We start from the raw sequence: 21,984 nt of genomic DNA, 5'->3' as shown, positions 1-21,984 counted from the left end.
TGTTTGTCTTCTGAGGAGGTCGGTGTGGTTTTTCGCTCTGGCGCTTCGGAACTATCGATCAATGAGTCGAGCGCCATATCCCGTTCTTACAAGCATATCCTAAGTAGTTATGATTTCAAAACAAATATGCTGATATTCTATGGTATTTTCAATGTAATGTTCACTTTAGCTAAGCAAAGTTACCGAAAGGCATGGTGATAAATGTCCATAGTTTAAAGCCAAAGATTTGGGAACCGGTTACTCAACAATAGTCTTATCAGGAGGATTCCTATAAGGGAACGTATGTTGCAACATTAATGAATAGATGCATTCACTGTCCAGACACAAGGATAGATATGCCCATGAACGCAGGAACACATGTCTATTCAACTTGGCAGTGTGCTGGTGGGAACATCCACTTTGAACTTACAGTAGCGTTTGCAGTTACCAGGCAATGGGGAAATAGTCAGAGCCAAGGAGGGAGACACGTCCAGACTAAATTGGAAGAATAAGATATCATCATGCTATTAAGTATCATATGGTTGGCTGAGGTTCTTGACAGAGATTTGTATTGAAGTATGATTGTCAAATGTAATTGATTTTAAGCTAATGAAAGGTGGGATTATTGATTATAAAAAACTATAATTAATCTGTATTTAACTATGTCCTTCAGATCTTTTGGAGAGGTTCTGTCGCTCGATTCCCAAAGCTATTTAACCCTTCGTGAGTCTCCGGCCAGCTGTACATTTGTTTGTTTGTTCTATGTCTTTTTTGTTAAATAAATTTTGTTACGTCTTTGCACAGAGATATTTGCCTTGTGAGTTTTGAATTGTCTTAGTTTAAGACACAATTGGCCACCTTTTAAAATTTCCCAACAATAGTTAGACAGGACTTCCCCTTAACAAAACCATGCTGACTGCTCTTGATTAATCCCTGCCTCTCCAAATACAGTTTAATTCTGTTTTTCAGAATTGCTTCAAATAAATTCCCCATCACTGAGGTTAGACTGACCGGTCTGTGCTTGCCTGGTTTATCCCTTCCTCCTTTCTTGAATAATGTTTGAATAACGTACCCGAACAGGCATCAGAGTGTGGCGACTAGGGGATTTTCACAGTAGCTTCATTGCAGTCTTAATGTAAGCCAACGTGTGACACTAATAAATAAACTTTAAAAAATGGTACCACATTGGCTGTCCTCCAGCACCTCTGCTGTGGCCAGAGAGGAATTGAAAATTGCCAGCACTGCAACTATTTCCTCCCTTGCCTCACTCAACAGCCTGGGATACATTGCATCCTGCCCTGGAGATTTATCTACTTTTAAGCCTGCCAGATCACTCACTTTTCTGTGTCTATGTTAATTTCTTTAATTGTATCGCAGTCAAAGAGCAAAGAACAAAGAAAATTACAGCACAGGAACAGGCCCTTCGGCCCTCCAAGTCTGCACCGACCATGCTGCCCGACAGAACTAAAACCCCCTACCCTTCTGGGGACCATATCCCTCCATTCCCATCCTATTCATGTATTTGTCAAGACGACCCTTAAAAGTCACTATTGTATCTGCCTCCACTACCTCCCCCGGCAGCAGGTTCCAGGCACCCACCACCCTCTTTGTAAAAAACTTGCTTCATATATCTCTTTTAAATCATGCCCCTTGCACCTTAAACCCTTGCCCCCTAGTAATTGACTCTTCAACCCTGGGAAAAAGTTTCTGACTATCCACTCTGTCCACGACCGTCATAATCTTCTAGATATCTATCAGGTCGCCCCTCAACCTCCATTGTTCCTGTAAGAACAAACCAAGTTTCTCCAACCTCTCCTCATAGCTAATGCCCTCCATACCAGTTAACATCCTGGTAAATCTTTTCTGTACCCTCTCCAAAGCTTCCACGTCCTTCTGGTAGTGTGGCGACCAGAATTGAACACTATATTCCAAGTGCGGCCTAAATAAGGTACTATAAAGCTGCAACATGACTTGCCAATTTTTAAACTCAATGCCCCGGCTGATGAAGGCAAGCATGCCGTATGCCTTCTTGACTACCTTCTCCACCTCCATTGCCACTTTCAGTGACCTGTGTACCTGTACACCCAGATCCCTCTCAATAATCTTAAGGGTTCTGCCATTTACTGTATATTTCCTACCTGTATTAGAGTTCCCAAAATGCATTACCTCACATTTATCCGGATTAAACTCCATCTGCTATCTCTCTGCCCAAGTCTCCAACCGATCTATATCCTGCTATATCCTCTGATGGTCCTCATCGCTGTCCGCAAATCCACCAACCTTTGAGTCGTCTGCAAACTTACTAATCAAACCAGTGACATTTTCCTCCAAATCATTTATATATATTACAAACAGCAACGGTCCTAGTACTGATCCTTGAAGAATGCCACTTGTCACAGCCCTTCATTCAGAAACGCACCCTTCCATTGCTCCCCTCTGTATCCTATGACCGAGTTAGTTCTGTATCCACCTTGCCAGCTCACCTCTGATCCCAAGCGACTTCACCTTCTGCACCAGTCTGTCATGAGGGACCTTGTCAAAGGCCTTACTGAAGTCCATGTAGACAACATCCACTGCCCGACCCTCATCAATCATCTTCATCACTTCCTCAAAAAACTCGATCAAGTTAGTTAGGCATGACCTCCCCTTTACAAAACCATGTTGCCACTCGCTAATACGTCCGCTTATTTCCAAGTGGGAGTAAATCCTGTCTCGAAGAATCCTCTCCAATAATTTCCCTACCACTGACGTAAGGCTCACCGGCCTGTAATTACCTGGATTATTCTTGTTACCCTTCTTAAACAAAGGAACAACATTGGCTATTCTCCAATCCTCTGGGACCTCCCCTGTAGCCAGTGAGGATACAAAGATTTCTCTCAAGGCCCCAGCAATTTCCTCCCTTGCCTCTCTCAGTATTCTGGGGTATATCCCATCAGGCCCTGGGGATTTGTCTATCCTAATGTTTCTCAAGAACCCCAGAACCTCCTCCTTTTTGATCTCAACATGACTCAAACAATCTACACACTCTTTCCCAGGCTCATCATCCACCAAGTCCTTCTCTTTGGTGAATACTGACACAAAGTACTCATTTAATACCTCGCCCATTTCCTCCCATGTCTTTGAGTGGGCCAACCTTCTCCTTTGCTACCCTCTTGCTCTTTATATTATGTATAAAAAGCCTTGAGATTTTCCTTAATCCTGCCGGCGAATGTTTTTTTGTGACCCCTTTTTGCCCTCCTTACATCTTGCTTAAGTTTCTTTCTACTTTCCTTGTATTCCACATTTGCTTCATGCATTCCCAGCCTCCTAGCCTTGACAAATGCTTCCTTTTTCTCTTTGACTAGGCTCACAATATCTCTCGTTATCCAAGGTTCCCAAAACTTGCCATACTTATCCTTTATCCTAACAGGAATGTACTGGTCCTGAATCCCTATCAGCTTACACTTGAAAGCCTCCCACATGCCAAATGTTGATTTGCCCTCAAACATCTGCCCCCAATCTACATTCTTCAGTTCCTGCCTAATATGGTTGTAATTAGCCTTCCCCCAATTTAGCACCTTAACTTGAGGACTACACTTATCTTTATCCATCAGTACCTTAAAGCTTACTGAATTGTGGTCATTGATCCTGAACTGCTCCCCGACAGAAACATCGACCACCTGGCCAGGCTCATTCCCCAATACCAGGTCCAGTGTGGCCTCTTCCCTAGTTGGACTATCTACATACTGTTTCAGGAAGCCCTCCTGGATGCGCCTTACGAACTCTGTCCCATCCACACCCCTTGCACTAAATGAGTCCTAGTCAATATAGGGGAAGTTAAAATCTCCCACCACAACAACCCTATTACTTTTACTCCTTGCCAAAATCTGCCTACATATCTGTTCCTCTATCTCCCACTGGCAGTTGGGTAGCCTATAGTAAACGCCCAACATTGTGACTACACCCTTCCTATTCCTGAGCTCTACCCATATTGCCTCGCTGTATGAGCCCTCCGAGGTGTCCTCCCGCAGTACAGCTGTGATATTCTCCTTAACCAGTAGTGCAATTCCCCCACCCCTTTTACAACCCCCTCTATCCCGTCTGAAGCATCTGTATCCTGAAACGTTAAGCTGCCAATCCTGTCCTTCCCTTCAACCAAGTCTCTGTAATAGTAACAACATCATAGTCCCAAGTGCTAATCTAAGTTCTAAGTTCATCCACCTTACACTTCTCGCATCGAAACAAATGCACTTCAGTCCATCAGACCCTCTTTGATTCAGTCCTTCTCCCTGATTTCTGTACCCGCATCATCCTTCTCACTAATCAACATCGAAACAAAGTATTCATTTAAACCATACCTACGTCCTCCGACTCCACACAAATTACCACTGATGTCCTAAATGGGCCCTGTTCTTTCCCTAGTTATCCTTTAACCTTGATTTACTTGCAAAATTTGGGATTTTCCTTTATTTTACTTGCCAGTATCCTTTTGCATCCCCTTTTTGCTCTCCTAATTTCATTTTTAAGCTTCTTCTTGCTCATTCTATACTACTCGAGTGCTTCTGCTGTTTTGAACCCTCGATATCTGCTATAAGCCTCCCTTTTTCTCTTTATCCAATGCCGTATATCCCTCGCTATTAAAGTTTTTAATGTTTATTTATTAGTGTCACAACTAGGCTTACATCAACATTGCAATGAAGTTGCTGTGAAAATCCCCTAGTCACCACACTCTGGCACATGTTCCGGTACACTGAGGGAGAATTTAGCATGGCCAATCCATCTAACCAGCACCTCTTTCAGACTGTGGGAGGAATCTGAAGCACCTGGAGGAAACCCACGCAGACACCAGAGAATGTATAGACTCCGCACAGACACTTTTGGTGTGGCACTTAACGAAATGCCTTCTGGAAACAGTACATCCACAGCACATGACACCTTCAAAGAACTACAATAAATTGGTTAAACATAATTTCCCTTGCACAAAACCATGTCGAGTCTGCCTGATTGCCCTGAATTTTTCTAAGTGCCCTGCCACAACATCTTTAATAATGGCTTTTAACATTTTCCCTATAACAGATGTTAGGCTAACCAGACTATAGTTTCCTGTCTTCCTTTTTGAATAAAGAAGTAACATTTGCTATCTTCCAATCTAATGCAACCTTCCTTGAATTTAGGGAATTTTGGAAAATTAAAACAATGCATCAACTATCTCATCAGCCACTTCTTTCAAGACTGCAAGGAGTAGCTCATCAAGACCAGGGGAGGGATGAAGTCCCGCTTCCAGCAAATTAATGCTTAATGGACCATTAAATGGCTGCAGAGCAGGCAGTATCTGTTGTGGTCGCTTGTTCTATTTTTATGCCAATAAGATATTGAGAATGATGATGGCTTCGGTTAAACACAATTTCATGAAGTTTATTACTGGCAACAAATATATTCACAGCTCTAAACAGGTCATGATCGAGCCTGGTATATAACAGTTACATAGTTGGATTATTTGCCTATGTGCCTGACTCATAAAGTGTACATGAAGTCTTACTGATAGAGTCACAGACAGTGGTGGACATCTGCAGTAAGGATCGCAGACAATAGTAAACATCTAACATGGAGGCTTTACTTATTATAATCCAGCCTTACACACAGTGATGTCATGGTAATGTTATTATGCAGCTTCTTAAAGATACATGTCATTGTCTGCAATGCCTTGCATACAAGATCACAACTGTATCGGCGGGGATGTGTTCTCTGCTGACTCCTCAGACGGCGGAAAGGAATATATACCATCCTACACCATCCATATACACCATCATACACCATCCTAAAAATCCTGGCCTTGGGGGGTCAGTTGCGGTGCTCAATTGAGTCATGCTGACTAATCTCCAAGTTAGATCAGATATTAACCAACATAACATTTCCACTATAATTACGCAGCTAAGTCCCACATATCTAGCTCAAGTGTCTGACACTGAGCTCAGGGTTGGAGACATGTGCAGAGAGGCTCCTGGACAGTGGAAATCAGCCCATCAGGAGTTTATGTTTCCCAGGCAATTACAGCACAGATGTGCATCAGGCCTTCTGCAGGATCCTGAAACTCATCTCCTAACATTAGTTCCAATTTCAATTATACGGATACCAGAAGACTTGAGCTAAAGTTAAAATGAATGGTTGTTTCACAGAAAAGTATAGATTAATAAACTTTCTGATATTTAGTCGATTAAGAAACAAGCATTTACTGTGCACTATAGCACACTGAAAATCGCTGATCTTTAATGGCACAAAGCAGCACCTTACTTTGGTCAGAAAATATGTGCTCATGAGCTGAAAGTGCACCACAATCAAACACTGACTGTGTGAGAAACTGCAGATACATGCAGTGTGAACTAAGTGGACGTATACAACTGTTCATGGCACCAGGAACTAGTGAAAAGATGAGTTTATAGGTGTCAGTCAATCATTACCCAATCTGGTTGCTTGCTTCCCTAGGTGTAGTGGTGCAGTCATGGGCTGGATTAGAAACTCCTGTGACAGGATGTGGTCCATGAGCCATAACTTGCCCATGTTTATTGTCTGGGCATTGCGTTATTTTGAGAAAACATCTTTAGCTGAGGCTGCCAATTATGTGCATTTCTCAGTTTTTAACCACTTCTATTGGCATCTTGCCTTCAACTTCATCTTTCCCTACAGGTTCTTCTGCCTCTTCTTCATGTGTGTTTAGTACTGCTGCTTTTCCCCCCAGTTGTTTCTATGGCACTGTTATTGACCATGTCTTCTTGGGGGGAAAAAACAATACTGTACAGGTAGGATTCCCCCATTCCCTACCCGCAGTGTATATTCCGGCAGTGAAGGTGGCCCACCATTGGCCGGCAACAGGATAAGAACATAAGAACATAAGAAATAGGAGCAGGAGTAGGCCATCTGGCCCTTCGAGCCTGCCCCGCCATTCAACAAGATCATGGCTGATCTGAAGCGAATCAGTTCCACTTACCCGCCTGCTCCCCATATCCCCTAATTCCCTTATCGATCAGAAAACTATCTACCCGTGATTTAAACATATTCAACGAGGAAGCCTCCACCACTTCAATGGGCAGAGAATTCCAGAGATTCACTACCCTCTGAGAGAAGAAGTTCCCCCTCAACTCTGATCTGAACCAGCCCCCCCTTATTTTGAGGCTGTGCCCTCTAGTTCTGGTTTCCCTTCTAAGTGGAAAGAATCTCTCCACCTCTACCCTATCCAGCCCCTTCATTTTCTTATATGTCTCTATAAGATCACCCCTCATCCTTCTAAACTCCAACGAGTACAGACCCAATCTGTTTAATCTCTCCTCATAAGCTACACCCCTCATCTCCGGTATCAACCTGGTGAACCTTCTCTGCACTCCCTCCAAGGCCAATATATCCTTTCGCAAATAAGGGGACCAAAACTGCACACAGTACTCCAGTTGCGGCCTCACCAGTGCCTTGTACAGTTGCAGCAAGACCTCCCTGCTTTTATATTCTATCCCCCTCGCGATAAAGGCCAACATTCCATTCACCTTCTTGATCACCTGCTGCACCTGCAGACTGAGTTTTTGCAATTTGTGCACAAGGACCCCCAGGTCCCTCTGCACAGTCGCACGATGTAATTTTTCTCCATTTAAATAATATTCCAATTTACTATTATTTCTTCCAAAGTGGATAGCCTCACATTTGCTAACGTTATATTCCATCTGCCAGATCCTCGCCCACTCGCTCCGCCTATCCAAATCTCTCTGCAGACTTTCCGCGTCCTCCACGCAATTCGCTTTCCCACTCACCTTCGTGTCATCAGCAAACTTGAATACCCTAGATTCGGTCCCCTCCTCCAGATCATCTATGTAAATGGTAAACAATTGAGGCCCCAGCACCGATCCCTGCGGCACGCCACTGGTCACCAACTGCCAACCAGAAAAGCACCCATTTATCCCAACTCTCTGCTTCCTGTTATATAGCCAATCCCCAATCCACGCCAACACCTTACCCCCAACTCCGTGTACCCCAATCTTCTGCAGCAACCTTTTGTGAGGCACTTTATCGAACGCCTTCTGGAAATCTAAAAACACCACATCCACCGGTTCCCCTCTGTCAACCGCACTAGTGACATCTTCATAAAAGTCCAGTAGATTCGTCAAACACGACTTTCCCTTCATGAATCCATGCTGCGTCTACTTGATCGAACCATTCTTATTCAGGTGCTCTGTTATTTCCTCTTTAATAATGGACTCTAGCATCTTCCCAACTACGGACGTTAAGCTAACCGGCCTGTCATTACCCGCCTTTTGTCTACTTCCTTTTTTAAACAGCGGCGTAACAGTAGCTGTTTTCCAGTCAGCCGGCACTACCCCAGAGTCCAGCGAATTTTGATAAATTACTACTAACGCATCTGCTATTACCTCAGCCATTTCTTTCAGTACCCTGGGATGCATTCCATCCGGGCCCGGGGACTTGTCTACCTTCAGTCCTATTAGTCTACCAAGCACCACCTCCTTAGTAACAGTAATTGTATTAAGGACCTCCCCTCCCACCAACTCTCGATCTCTAATATTCGGCAAACTATTTGTGTCTTCCACCGTGAAGACCGACACAAAGAACTTATTTAAAGTCTCAGCCATTTCCTCGTTTTCCACTATTAAATCCCCCCTCTCATCTTCCAAGGGTCCAACATTCACTCTAGCCACTCTATTCCTTTTTATATACTTGTAAAAACTTTTACTATCATTTTTTATATTTTGAGCTAGTTTAGCTTCATAATCTATCTTTCCTTTCTTAATCGCTTTCTTAGTCGTTCTTTGTTTTTCTTTAAAGCTTTCCCAATCCACTAATTCTCCACTATCTTTGGCCACTCTGTACGCATCTGATTTTATTTTAATACTCTCCTTTATTTCCTTCGTTATCCACGTCCGGTTATCCTTTTTCTTACAGTCCTTCTTTATCACCGGAATATATTTTCGCTGAGTACTTTAAAAAATCTCCTTAAAAATCCTCCACTGTTCCTCAGCTGTCCTACCTACCAGTCTGCTCGCCCAGTCTACATTAGCCAATTCCACCCTCATCCTATTGTACTCCCCTCTGTTCAAGCAGAGGACACTGGTTTGGGACCCTACTTTCTCACCCTCCATCTGTATCAGAAATTCCACCATATTATGATCACTCATCCCAAGAGGATCTTCTAGTCCCATTGATGTTGGCAGGGTTTTGCATGCCAAGCACCCTCCGCCGCCAGGGAACATGCCACAGCGGAGGGGGGTCATCATTAGACCAGAAGATCCCACTTGACAGGAACAGCCAGAAAATTTCAGCCATGTTAAGAATTTATGAGTGAGGTGACACTTTGCTTCATGATTGTACACACAGCATGATGTTAATATGTGGAGGTACATTGTCCCTTTAATTTAATTCAATTCAACTTTATTGTCATTGTACAATGCACAAATACAAATACAATGAAAAGTGAGCTTGTAGGCTCCCAAGATACAAACAAAATGTCCTTAAAAACTAGTAGTCCTTTTAGCAGGCAATGCTAATTTCAAAGTGTTTTTGAGTAAACAGACTGCTTGAATATGTGCTGGGATTGTCTTTGGCAGAAGATAGATCCCCTGCCACCCAGATACTGACAGAAATTTGGATAAGTCAAGGCCTGGGATTGCAGAGGCAGCACAAAGAAAGGAACTCAAGGACTGATAGATATTGATCTTTCAAACTTATCTGAATAATAAGGATGAGCAGCTTCATATGCAGTTCAATGAGGAGAAAGCTCTAACAGCCAATAAACAGGGAAATGGACTGAATAATAATGATGCATCAAGGGAAATTATGTACAATGCACGTGCTCAGACTGCGCAATCCAAACTCAGCTCAATGCCTTAGCAGTGGCCAAAAATACCAGGGATAATTTTAACTTTGAGCAATAATCTAAAATGGTGATTGCAATTGGCCACAGGTTTTACATTCTCTTCGTTTTTATTTTCATTGCCTTCACATAAATTCAAAGCAACCCGATTGTGTCTAAGCCCAGGTCTTTAGAAGAGATTGAGGACATCCACAGAAGCTTTAACTGAGGCAGAAAAACACAAAAAAGACAATTAAATAGGTGCACTTAAAGATCAAGGAGCCCTAACAAAATAAAACCAATGGGAATCAGAGGGAAAACTGTCCACTGGTTAGTCATATCTAGCACAAAAAAACAATGGCTGTGGCTGTTGGAGACCAATCATTTCAGCCCCAGGATATCACTGCAGGAGCTCCTCATGGTAATGTCCTAGCCTAATCATCTCCAGCTGCTTTATCAGTGACTCGCCCTCCATCATAGTGTCAAAAATAGGGGAGTTCACTGGTAATTGTTCAGCATCATTCATGATTCTTGAAGTACTGAGACAGCTCTTGTCCATATGCAGCAAGGCCTGAACCATATTCAGGCTTGGACTGAGAAGTAACAAGTTACATTCACAACATACAAGTGCCAGGCATGACCATCCAAAACAAGAAAGTATCTAATCATCTCCCTTTGATAATCAATGGTACTATCATCTCCAACACCCCCAAAACAAAATCCTGGGGGATTACCATTGGTCATAATCTGAATTGGACTAGCCATATAAATACTGTAACTACTAGAGCAGGTGAGAAGCTGAGGATTCTGGGACAAGTAACTGATCTCCTGATTCCCCAAAACTACAAGGCATAAGTTAGGAGACAAGTTAGAAAACTCTCCACATGCCTGGATGAATGTAGTTTCAACAACACTCAGGAAGCTCAACAATTGAGGGTGGCAGGTTGAATCGGCTGCCTCACAGCTACTAGAAGGTCAAGGGCAGCAGATGCATGGTGGCATCAGCACCTGCAAGTTTCCGTCTAAGCCAAATATCATCCTGACTTTGAACTATATCTCCATTCAATGTCGCTAGGTCAAAATCCTTGAACTCACCCTTTAATAGGAGCATGGGTGTGCCTACACTACATGGGCTGTAACTGTTCAAGAAGGAGACTCATCACCATCTTTTCAAGAGCAATTAGGATGGGCAACAAATATTGGCCTAGCTGGTGACACCCAACTCCTGTGAAAGAACAAAAAAGCTATGTGGTTCAATGTTAAATTTCATTTGATTGCACTACTATAAAATGCTTTGGGCTACTTAACTATGTTACAGGTAACAACAACTCATTGCTGTTGTTGGTTGAAGGCACAGGACCAATGGCAGAGCAGACTAAAAGATCCTTGTGGAGTAGAAACCACCGAGTCACCAAAAGAAAGGCAGAGCTTGATCATTGGAATTTTTGCTTACCACTGCTGCCTTACAGTGCCAGGAACCGGGTTCAAATCAGGCCCTGTGTGGAGTTTGTACATTCTCCCCATGTCTGCGTGAGTTTCCTCCAAGTGCTCCGGTTTCCTCCCACAGTCCAAAGATGCGTGGGTTACGTCGATTAGCCATGCTAAATTTCCCTTAGTGTCAGGGTGATTAACAGGGTAAATATGTGGGGTTATGCAGATATGGCCTGGGTGGAATCGTTGTCGGTGCAGGCTCGATGGGCTGAATGGCCTTCTTCTGCACTGTAGGGATTCTATGATTTTGTTGGGAGTCTTTCTTGGTCTGTACAGGGAATGGGAGGACATGAGGCTAGGTGGAGCAGCACCGTTGCTACAGAAGAGAGATAGGATGGACAAGAGGGACTCCTTATCCCTAAGTACTGTACTTACCTCCTCCACTAGGATCTCCCATGCCACATGAGAACCTGTGCACCTCTGCCATTCTGAGTAGTCTATATATTTAGCAGAAGCGGGCGCTAGGAGTCCACATGTACTGCTCCACAAAATTGCACTCAATCGATAAGGTGGTTGGTTTACCATCTTGCAACAATTATAGTAATCAGTGATCAGGACCAAAATACTGTGCTAGTTCAAGATTTTCAAAAGGTATGTCTTATTAGTGCTACATCCATTTAGTGCCCATTTTCAGTCATTGGCCAAAATAACCCCCACCACTTTAACCCACTCTTAGGTCATTTTTTCCAATGTCCATTTCTTTGGTTTGGGAGTCAATATATTTTTGATCATTCTTGAAGCATCTTATGACATTTTTCTACATTAAAGGCGTTATATAAATAAAAATTATTGCTGATGTGAGATACAGTGTATTATTTTTCTGCCAATGCAGAACTGTATCCCTTTACAATTTACAAAGTCCAATTGTTGCTAAATTAATGATTCACTTCAGAATTAAATATTTCGTAGGGAACTCAGAGTTTAAAGCTTCTTCAGCTAGTACCCAGAATGAAATGTCTGCCATTTCCTTTTGTGTGTTACATTTCAAGTCACAGGACACAGACATGTATACATCTCTGCAAATAAGATATATTTAGTCACATTACAAATGACTGTTTCTTGCAAACTGAGAAAAATGTTGTATGTGAGCCAACAAGCTGCAAGCAAGTTGCCTCAAATAAATTTGCCTTTAAGTGCAACAGATGTACACCACAAAAAGTCTTAACATTATAGCCAGAATAAAGCATCGACACTTATCAATTATCACTTTTCACAATCTCAGAATGTCCTGAAGTACCTTACAACCAATGAAGCATTTTTGACTTTTGGTCACCGCAAAACACAGCAGCCAATTTGTGCACAACAATCTCCCATATACAGCAATGTGATAATGACCAACTAATTCTGTCTTTTAATTATGTTGGCTGAGGGATAAACATTGTAAGAAGTTTAACAACACCAGGTTAAAGTCCAACAGGTTTATTTGGTAGCAAAAGCCACACAACAAAGTGTGGCTTTTGCTACCAAATAAACCTGTTGGACTTTAACCTGGTGTTGTTAAACTTCTTACTGTGTTTACCCCAGTCCAACGCCGGCATCTCCACATCATGACTAGGATAAACATTGGCCAGAGCACTGGGAATAACTTGCTTCCTCTTTTCTGAACTAATGCCACAGCTGGATCTTTCACATAAACCTGACAGTGCAGGTGGTTTAACCTCTCAACCAAGATGCAGTACTGATTTTTGAACTTAAGTTTCTGGAGCAGGATTTGAAACCACAAGCCTCTGGCCAACCAAGTATAGTTGACATTGTAAATGGTTACTCACACGAACTTACGTGGCAGTGCTATTGTACTTCGGATCATAGAATTCCTACAGTACGGAAGGAAGCCATTTGGCCCATTGAGTCTGCACCAACAACAATCCCACCTAGGCTTATCCCCATAACCCCACATATTTACCCCACTAATCCCTCTAACTTACGCATCCCAGGACACGAAGGGGCAATTTAGCATGGCCAATGCACCTAACCCGCACATCTTTGGACTGTGGAAGGATACCGGAGCACCCAGATGAAACCCACGCAGACACGGGGAGAATGTGCAAACTCCGCACAGACAGTGACCCAAGCCTAGAATCGAACAAACCCAGGTTGCTGGAGTTGTGAGGCAACAGTGCAACCACTGTGCTACCGTGCCTTTTAATAGAGTCATAGAGGTTTACAGCATGAAAACAGGCCCTTCGGCCCAACTTGTCCATGCCGCCCTTTTTTATAAACCCCGAAGTTAGTCCCAATTGCCTGCATTTGGCCCATATCCCTCTATACCCATCTTACCCATGTAACTGTCTAAATGCTTTTTAAAAGACAAAATTGTACCCGCCTCTACTACTACCTCTGGGAGCTTGTTCCAGACACTCTCCACCCTCTGTGTGAAACAATTGCCCCTCCGGACACTTTTGTATCTCTCCCCTCTCGCCTTAAACCTATGCCCTCTAGTTTTAGACTCTCCTACCTTTGGGAAAAGATATTGATTATCTAGCTGATCTTTGCCCCTCATTATTTTATAGACCTCTATAAGATCACCCCTCAGCCTTCTACGCTCCAGAGAAAAAAGTCCCAGTCTATCCAGCCTCTCCTTATAACTCAAACCATCAAGTCCCGGTAGCATCCTAGTAAATCTTTTCTGCACTCTTTCCAGTTGAATAATATCCTTTCTATAATAGGGTGACCAGAACTATACACAGTTGAAAAAAGGTTGAGTATCAGAATCAATTTTATTGCATGCCAATGTGTTCCTTCCTTCATTTAACGTATAATTACATGATACTCTGAATGCATCAAGAGCTGCTCAAATTAAAGTTAAACAGACTGCTAGATGGTACGCCACTGATTACATAGAACATAGAACAGTACAGCACAGAACAGGCCCTTCGGCCCACGATGTTGTGCCGAGCTTTATCTGAAACCAAGATCAAGCTATCCCACTCCCTATCATCCTGGTGCGCTCCATGTGCCTATCCAATAACCGCTTAAATGTTCCTAAAGTGTCTGACTCCACTATCACTGCAGGCAGTCCATTCCACACCCCAACCACTCTCTGCGTACCTACCTCTGATATCCTTCCCATATCTCCCACCACGAACCCTATAGTTATGCCCCCTTGTAATAGCTCCATCCACCCGAGGAAATAGTCTTTGAACGTTCACTCTATCTATCCCCTTCATCATTTTATAAACCTCTATTAAGTCTCCCCTCAGCCTCCTCCGCTCCAGAGAGAACAGCCCTAGCTCCCTCAACCTTTCCTCATAAGACCTACCCTCCAAACCAGGCAGCATCCTGGTAAATCTCCTCTGCACTCTTTCCAGCGCTTCCACATCCTTCTTATAGTGAGGTGACCAGAACTGCACACAATATTCCAAATGTGGTCTCACCAAGGTCCTGTACAATTGCAGCATAACCCCACGGCTCTTAAACTCCAACCCCGTTAATAAAAGCTAACACACTATAGGCCTTCTTCACAGCTCTATCCACTTGAGTGGCAACCTTTAGAGATCTGTGGATATGAACCCCAAGATCTCTCTGTTCCTCCACAGTCTTCAGAACCCTACCTTTGACCCTGTAATCCACATTTAAATTAGTCTTACCAAAATGAATCACCTCGCATTTATCAGGGTTAAACTCCATTTGCCATTTTTCAGCCCAGCTTTGCATCCTATCTATGTCTCTTTGCAGCCTACAACAGCCCTCCACCTCATCCACTACTCCACCAATCTTGGTGTCATCAGCAAATTTACTGATCCACCCTTCAGCCCCCTCCTCTAAGTCATTAATAAAAATCACAAAGAGTAGAGGACCAAGCACTGATCCCTGCGGCACTCCGCTAGCAACCTGCCTGCAATCTGAAAATTTTCCATCGACCACCACCACCCTCTGTCTTCGATCAGACAGCCAGTTACCTATCCAATCGGCCAACTTTCCCTCTATCCCACACCTCCTCACTTTCATCATAAGCCGACCATGGGGGACCTTATCAAACGCCTTACTAAAATCCATGTATATGACATCAACTGCCCTACCTTCATCAACACACTTAGTTACCTCCTCAAAAAATTCTATCAAATTTGTGAGGCACGACTTGCCCTTCACGAATCCGCGCTGACTATCCCGGATTAATCCGCATCTTTCTAAATGGTCGTAAATCCCATCTCTAAGGACCTTTTCCATCAATTTACCAACCACCGAAGTAAGACTAACCGGTCTATAATTACCAGGGTCATTTCTATTCCCTTTCTTAAACAGAGGAACAACATTCGCCATTCTCCAGTCCTCTGGCACCATCCCCGTGGACAGCGAGGACCCAAAGATCAAAGCCAAAGGCTCTGCAATCTCATCCCTTGCCTCCCAAAGAATCCTAGGATACATTTCATCAGGCCCAGGGGACTTATCGACCTTCAGTTTATTCAAAACTGCCAGGACATCCTCCATCCGAACATCTATTTCCTCCAGCCTATTAGCCTGTAACACCTTCTCTTCCTCAAAAACATGGCCCCTCTCCTTGGTGAACACTGAAGAAAAGTATTCATTCATCACCTCGCCTATCTTTACTGACTCCATACACAAGTTCCCACTACTGTCCTTGACCGGCCCTAACCTCACCCTGGTCATTCTTTTATTCCTCACATAAGAGTAAAAAGCCTTGGGGTTTTCCTTGATCCGACCCGCCAAGGACTTCTCGTGTCCCCTCCTAGCTCTCCTAAGCCCCTTTTTCAGCTCATTCCTTGCTAACTTGTAACCCTCAATCGAGCCATCTGAACCTTGTTTCCTCATCCCTACATAAGCTTCCCTCTTCCTTTTCACAAGACATTCCACCTCTTTCGTGAACCATGGTTCCCTCACTCGGCCATTTCCTCCCTGCCTGACAGGGACATACCTATCAAGGACATCCAGTATTTGTTCCTTGAAAAAGTTCCATTTTTCATTAGTTCCTTTCTCTGACAGTTTCTGTTCCCAACTTATGCCCCCTAATTCTTGCCTAATCGCATCATAATTACCTCTCCCCCAATTGTAAACCTTGCCCTGCCGTACGGCCCTATCCCTCTCCATTGCAATAACAAAAGACACCGAATTGTGGTCACTATCTCCAAACTGCTCTCCCACAACCAAATCTAACACTTGGCCCGGTTCATTTCCCAGTACCAAATCCAATGTGGCCTCACCTCTTGTCGGCCTATCCACATATTGTGTCAGGAAACCCTCCTGCACACACTGCACAAAAACTGCCCCATCCGAACTATTTGACCTACAAAGGTTCCAATCAATATTTGGAAAGTTAAAGTCCCCCATGACAACTACCCTGTGACCCCCACACATATCCATAATCTGCTTAGCAATTTCTTCCTCCACATCTCTATTACTATTTGGGGGCCTATAGTAAACTCCTAACAACGTGACCGCTCCCTTCCTATTTCTAACCTCAGCCCATATTACCTCAGTGTGCAGATCCCCCTCGAAGTGCCTTTCCGCAGCCGTTAAACTATCTTTGATTAACAATGCCACTCCTCCACCTCTTTTACCAGCTTCCCTACACTTGGTGAAACATCTATACCCCGGAATGTCCAACAACCATTCCTGTCCTTGTTCTACCCACGTCTCCGTAATGGTTACAACTCTGTCAAAGAACCTCTGGATATTGTGACATGGAATGTATGAAGGGATCATAATGACAACAGGCCCATCAGCAAAGAAAATGCCTTCATTGAAATCAAAGGCATGGAATGTCAGCACCACCTGCAGTAAACATTTGGAGTGATGGGTGAGCACTTCCTTGCGTTGTATTCTGGGGAAAACACAGTCACTGAGGAAGCTTGTGATACCATTGAAAGTCATCTTGTCATGGCAGAGCTGTAGAGGAGCTTAAAGCTTTTTTTAAAATTCTTTTTAAGGAATGTGGGCATTGCTGGCTAGGCCAACATTTATTGCCCATTCCTCATTGCCCTTCTTTATGGAGTCTGCACATTCTTATCATGTCTGCGTGGGTTTCCTCTGGGTGCTCCGGTTTCCTCCCACAGCCCAAAGATGTGCGGATTAGGTTGATTGGCCATGGTAAATTGTCCTTTAGTGTCGGGGGACTAGCATGGTAAATGCGTGGGGTTACGGGGATAGCGGCTGGGTGGGATTGTGGTCGGTGTAGACTCAATGGGCTGAATGGCCTCCTCCTGCATTGTAGGATTCTATGATTCTATGAGAATGTGGCAATGAGCTGCCGCCTTGAACTGCTGCAGTCCTTGAGGTGTAGGTGCACCCATTGTGCTGTTAGGGAGGGAATTGCTGGATTTTGACCGAGTGACAGTGAAGGAACAGTGATTATATTTCCAAGTCAGGATGGTGAGTGACTTGGAGGGGAACGTCCAGATGATGGTGTTCCCACATATCTGCTGCTCTTGTCCTTCCTGATGGTCGTGGTCATGGGTTTGGAAGATGCTGCTGAAGGAACCTTGGTGCATTCCTGCAGGGCATCTTGTAGATGATGCACACGGCTGCCTCTGTTCGTCGGTGGTGGAAAGCTTGAATCTTTGTGGAAGGGGTAGCGATCAAGCAGGCTTCTATGTCCTGGGTGTTGTCGAGCTTCTTGAGTGTTGCTAGAGCTGTACTCATCCAGACAAATGCTGAGTATTGCATTATACTCCTGACGTGCTTTGTAGATGGTGGATAGACACAGGGTACTGTTCTGTTAAGGTGGATTTGCATCACTTTGAAACCACAAGTTCTAATCGATTAACCTAAGCATTTACCTTACTTTGCAGAGTTTAACGATTTTCTTATTAGGATACTGTATAGATTAGAATGTACTGATCAGTTTCAGGCTGCAGGAGCATCCTGCATTTTCAAATCTGTAGCAAAACTTACTACCTAGAGTGTAGAAGCTGCATCCACCATTTTAATTTATTACTTATAGTTAACATCAAAACTGATACTTTCCTATCGTCGAGATCAACAGTTGGAGCCAAACATCATTATGGTTTTGTCATTTATAGCACCATCACTAAACTTGAAAAGTCAGCTAAAAGGGGCGTTTGCAAATGTTCCCACAATCTTGCACCCTTGTTCTCACCTTGCGCCTTTCTTGTGTTGCCTAATCTCGCTTGTGCCATTTCCGATGCACTGCACTATTCATCTCAATAAGTTTTATAAGAATATTAATTCAACTAAATTGCAACTGCCCTTTAAAGAAAAAATCCCAAACGTTTTTAACCAAAACGTATTTTTCAATGCAGTAATTGTCGTTTTGTAGGCAAATATAGCAACCAGCTTGCACACAATTGGGTCACACAAACAGCCATGTGATGAAATGTCCAGATAATATTTTATCGGTGGCAGTGAAGGATACATTACAACTAAACAGCTCTTCACAATATAGACGGGATCTCATTTACTGTGTCGTCCAAAAGATGGCATCTCCGATCACACATCACTCCCTCCAGTCTCTCCATTCAACTATCAATTTGCATGATGTGCTCAAGCTGTGATGTGGGCTTAAAACCAACCATCTTTTGATTCAGTCAACAGTGATTACTGATCCAAGGTGGCATTGCCCAATGAACAGTCTACCTCTTCTTTTGCCCCTTTGAAACTTCATTTCTATCACCTGAAATTGTTTTATCAGATTTCTGATAAATCTGATCAGAAAGTCCCATGGAAAGTCCCGGGATGGATTCTGAGCCCTGACAATGAAAACGGAAATAACTCTGTTGCTGAGTATGTTTCCAATCTGCTGATTTGCTCCATTGGGAGTGTTTGGACCTGGGGGTTTGGAAAGGGACGGATTTTAGTGCTCTTGTCTCGCTGACCGAGGAATCCAAACCCTAAGCACAAGCCAGGATCAACAAGGAGCTGTACCAAGATTGAAACTTGAAGTGGCCAGACCTCACAGTGTGCGCCCAGACAGTTTACAGAGACAAAGGTTTGGACGCGGCTGTTCACACCTTTGTCAGAACCTGCTGCCCGTCCCTTTAACCCAAAATTTTCCCCTTTATTAGACATCCCGTGTACCAGAGCTCCCCCATTCTATCCCCTTTACCCCAACCTGAGCCAGTCACACCCGAGTCGCTCCTCCTCCTCTCCCCCCCCCCCCCCCCCCCGTCTGCCGGCTCCTCCCCGCCGCTCCTCCCGCCCTGTCTGCCGGCTCCTCCCCGCCGCTCCTCCCGCCCTGTCTGCCGGCTCTCCCTTTCTCTCAGTGTGTGTTGTGTTGTGTGTGGGGGTGAAGATGGCGCCGATCGAGGCCAGCAAGTCCCGGAGACGGGCCGCTCACAGCAAGTGTCCGAATGGCGGGGAGGGTGAGCGGCGGCAGGCGGCCGGAGACGAGGAGGATGAAGAGGAGAACAACCTGTGGTAAGGGCGGCGGTGCCTCTCCTATCCCCCCCGGTCTGCGGAGCCGCGCTCCCGGCCCAGCTCGGCTGTACTGACCGTCTCTTCTCTTTAACAGGTCGTCCATCCTGAGCGAGGTGTCCACCCGCTCCCGCTCCAAGCTGCCGTCCGGTAAAGCTGTGCTGGTGACCGGTGAGTCCAGACATTTCCTCCCCGGGAGCGGCCGCCATCGCTTATTATTCAGCTTCTCTCAGCCCTTTGTCGGCGGTGTCCCCTCCCGGGGGAGCCGAGCCCACCTCCCCCTTCCCCAGGGGGCTGAGCCCAGCTTCCCCCTCATGGAGGGGGGGCCGAGTCCAACTCTCCCCTCCGGAGGAGCCGAGCACCACCCACCCCTGTTCCCTTGGGAGTCAAGCCCAGCTCTCAAACCCCCCCGGGGGGGGGGGGGGGGGACAGGCCCGACCCGACCCTCCCCTCCCCTCCCCTCCCCCGGAATGGCGGCCGTGCTCCTTCATGGTGACAAAAGCCTGATGTTGTGCCCGGTGTCGCCTGTTCCTCCAAGACTGTTCTTGCCTCCCTCCTCGGGGGGGTTGAGGGTAACCGGCTGCCCGAGGCCTCTCCTCCCTCACTCTGCGGCCGGTCTAAAGTGAGTCTGCCGCCTCCGGGCCTGGCGTTGCCATGGGAAACCAGGCAGATGGGCTAAGCGCCGGCCCCAGGCATCTTCCACTTTGTTTTCCTGCTCTCTGTGGCTGTCTGCGGTTTTGCTTTCTCCATCCCATCGCCGAAGAAGGACTTCATACAATAAAGCATAACGGTTTTGTTTTTATTTTTGGGTACGTGTTTACTAGTCTTATGATTTTTAAAGTCAATAAGTGTTATTGTTTGAACTGGCCAGGATCAAAATATTTGAAATGAGTTGTTTTCGACCTACTTGTAACTGCTCTTTATATGAAGTCTTCCAAGCTTGTGTGTGTGGTGTGGTGAAGAAATAAATGCCATTACACAAAATGGGAATCGGACAAAAGACCATCTATTTAAATTGTTTTGTGAAACTGCAACTCATTAAGATTGGAAAGGCCAGAACTAAAAATCATAGAAGCAGAAGGAGGCCATTCAGCCCATTTAGTCTGCACCTACAACAATCCCACCTTGGCCCTATCCCTGTAACCTCACATATTTACCCCGCTAATCCCTCTAACCCACGCTTGCTGGGACACTAAGGGGCAATTTAGCACGGCCAATCCACCTAACTCGCACATCTTTGGACTGTGGGAGGAAACTCATGCAGACAGTGTGCAAACTCCACACAGACAGTGACGCAAGTTGGGAATCAAACCCAGGTCCCTGGAGCTGAGGCAGCAGTGCTAACCACTGTCTCTCCATACTGCCATCATAGAACAGTACACCAAAGGAGGAGGCCATAAGAACATAAGAAATAGGAGCAGGAGTAGGCCATCTAGCCCCTCGAGCCTGCCCCGCCATTCAATAAGATCATGGCTGATCTGAAGTGGATCAGTTCCACTTACCCGCCTGATCCCTATAACCCCTAATTCCCTTACCGATCAGGAATCCATCCATCCGTGATTTAAACATATTCAACGAGGTAGCCTCCACCACTTCAGTGGGCAGAGAATTCCAGCGATTCACCACCCTCTGAGAGAAGTAGTTCCTCCTCAACTCTGTCCTAAACTGACCCCCCTTTATTTTGAGGCTGTGCCCTCTAGTTCTAGTTTCCTTTCTAAGTGGAAAGAATCTCTCCACCTCTACCCTATCCAGCCCCTTCATTATCTTATAGGTCTCTATAAGATTCCCCCCTCAGCCTTCTAAATTCCAACGGGTACAAACCCAATCTGCTCAGTCTCTCCTCATAATCAACACCCCTCATCTCTGGTATCAACCTGGTGAACCTTCTCTGCACTCCCTCCAAGGCCAATATATCTTTCCGCAAATAAATTTGGTTCATTGTGCCTACACCTAAGGGTTTATGTAACCTCATTCCCAACCTTTCCCTGGATCACTACGAGTTCTTACTCAGTCTGACACCTGGTGCGGAGAGGGGCGGGTCGGGATGGCGGCCTCCTCGTGAACCAGCTCCTGGGCCTGGCGAAACGCGCTATTTACAGGTCCAGGCAGCGGGTGATCGAGGGGGCCGTCCACCCTGACTGTCTGCCCCTTTACCACGGCTACGTTTGCGGCCAGGTATCCCTGGAGAGGGAGCATGCGGTGCACACGGGCACAATTGATGCCTTCCGCGCCCGTTGGGCACCGCAGGGGTTGGGGTGCGTTATCGACCCTAATAATCACATTATGATTTGATGTTCTTAAGTTTCCTTTGTACTTTGATTTTTGTTCGGGCTGTTCCCCCTCCTTTTGGGGAGCTGCCCCTT

At 45.0% G+C, this 21,984-nt stretch overlaps 1 protein-coding gene across 2 annotated transcripts in view; it reads left to right on the top strand.

Moving 5' to 3' along the window:
* Positions 1–19,354: 19,354 nt before the first annotated feature.
* LOC144507992 (cytoplasmic dynein 1 light intermediate chain 1-like) overlaps positions 19,355–21,984 on the top strand; it is a 56,398-nt gene continuing 53,768 nt past the window's right edge. Inside the window, exons 1-2 of one of the 2 annotated variants that reach the window (XM_078235681.1) lie at positions 19,355–19,624; positions 19,719–19,792. In XM_078235681.1, the coding sequence (XP_078091807.1) occupies positions 19,500–19,624; positions 19,719–19,792 (199 nt within the window). In that variant the 5' untranslated portion in view covers positions 19,355–19,499. The remainder of the gene's footprint in view (positions 19,625–19,718; positions 19,793–21,984) is intronic. The other variant, XM_078235674.1, reaches the window with a different exon arrangement.

This window comes from Mustelus asterias, chromosome 2, assembly GCF_964213995.1.
Source record: "Mustelus asterias chromosome 2, sMusAst1.hap1.1, whole genome shotgun sequence".
Lineage (NCBI taxonomy): Eukaryota > Metazoa > Chordata > Chondrichthyes > Carcharhiniformes > Triakidae > Mustelus > Mustelus asterias.
This window is presented reverse-complemented; position numbering and strand designations above follow the sequence as displayed.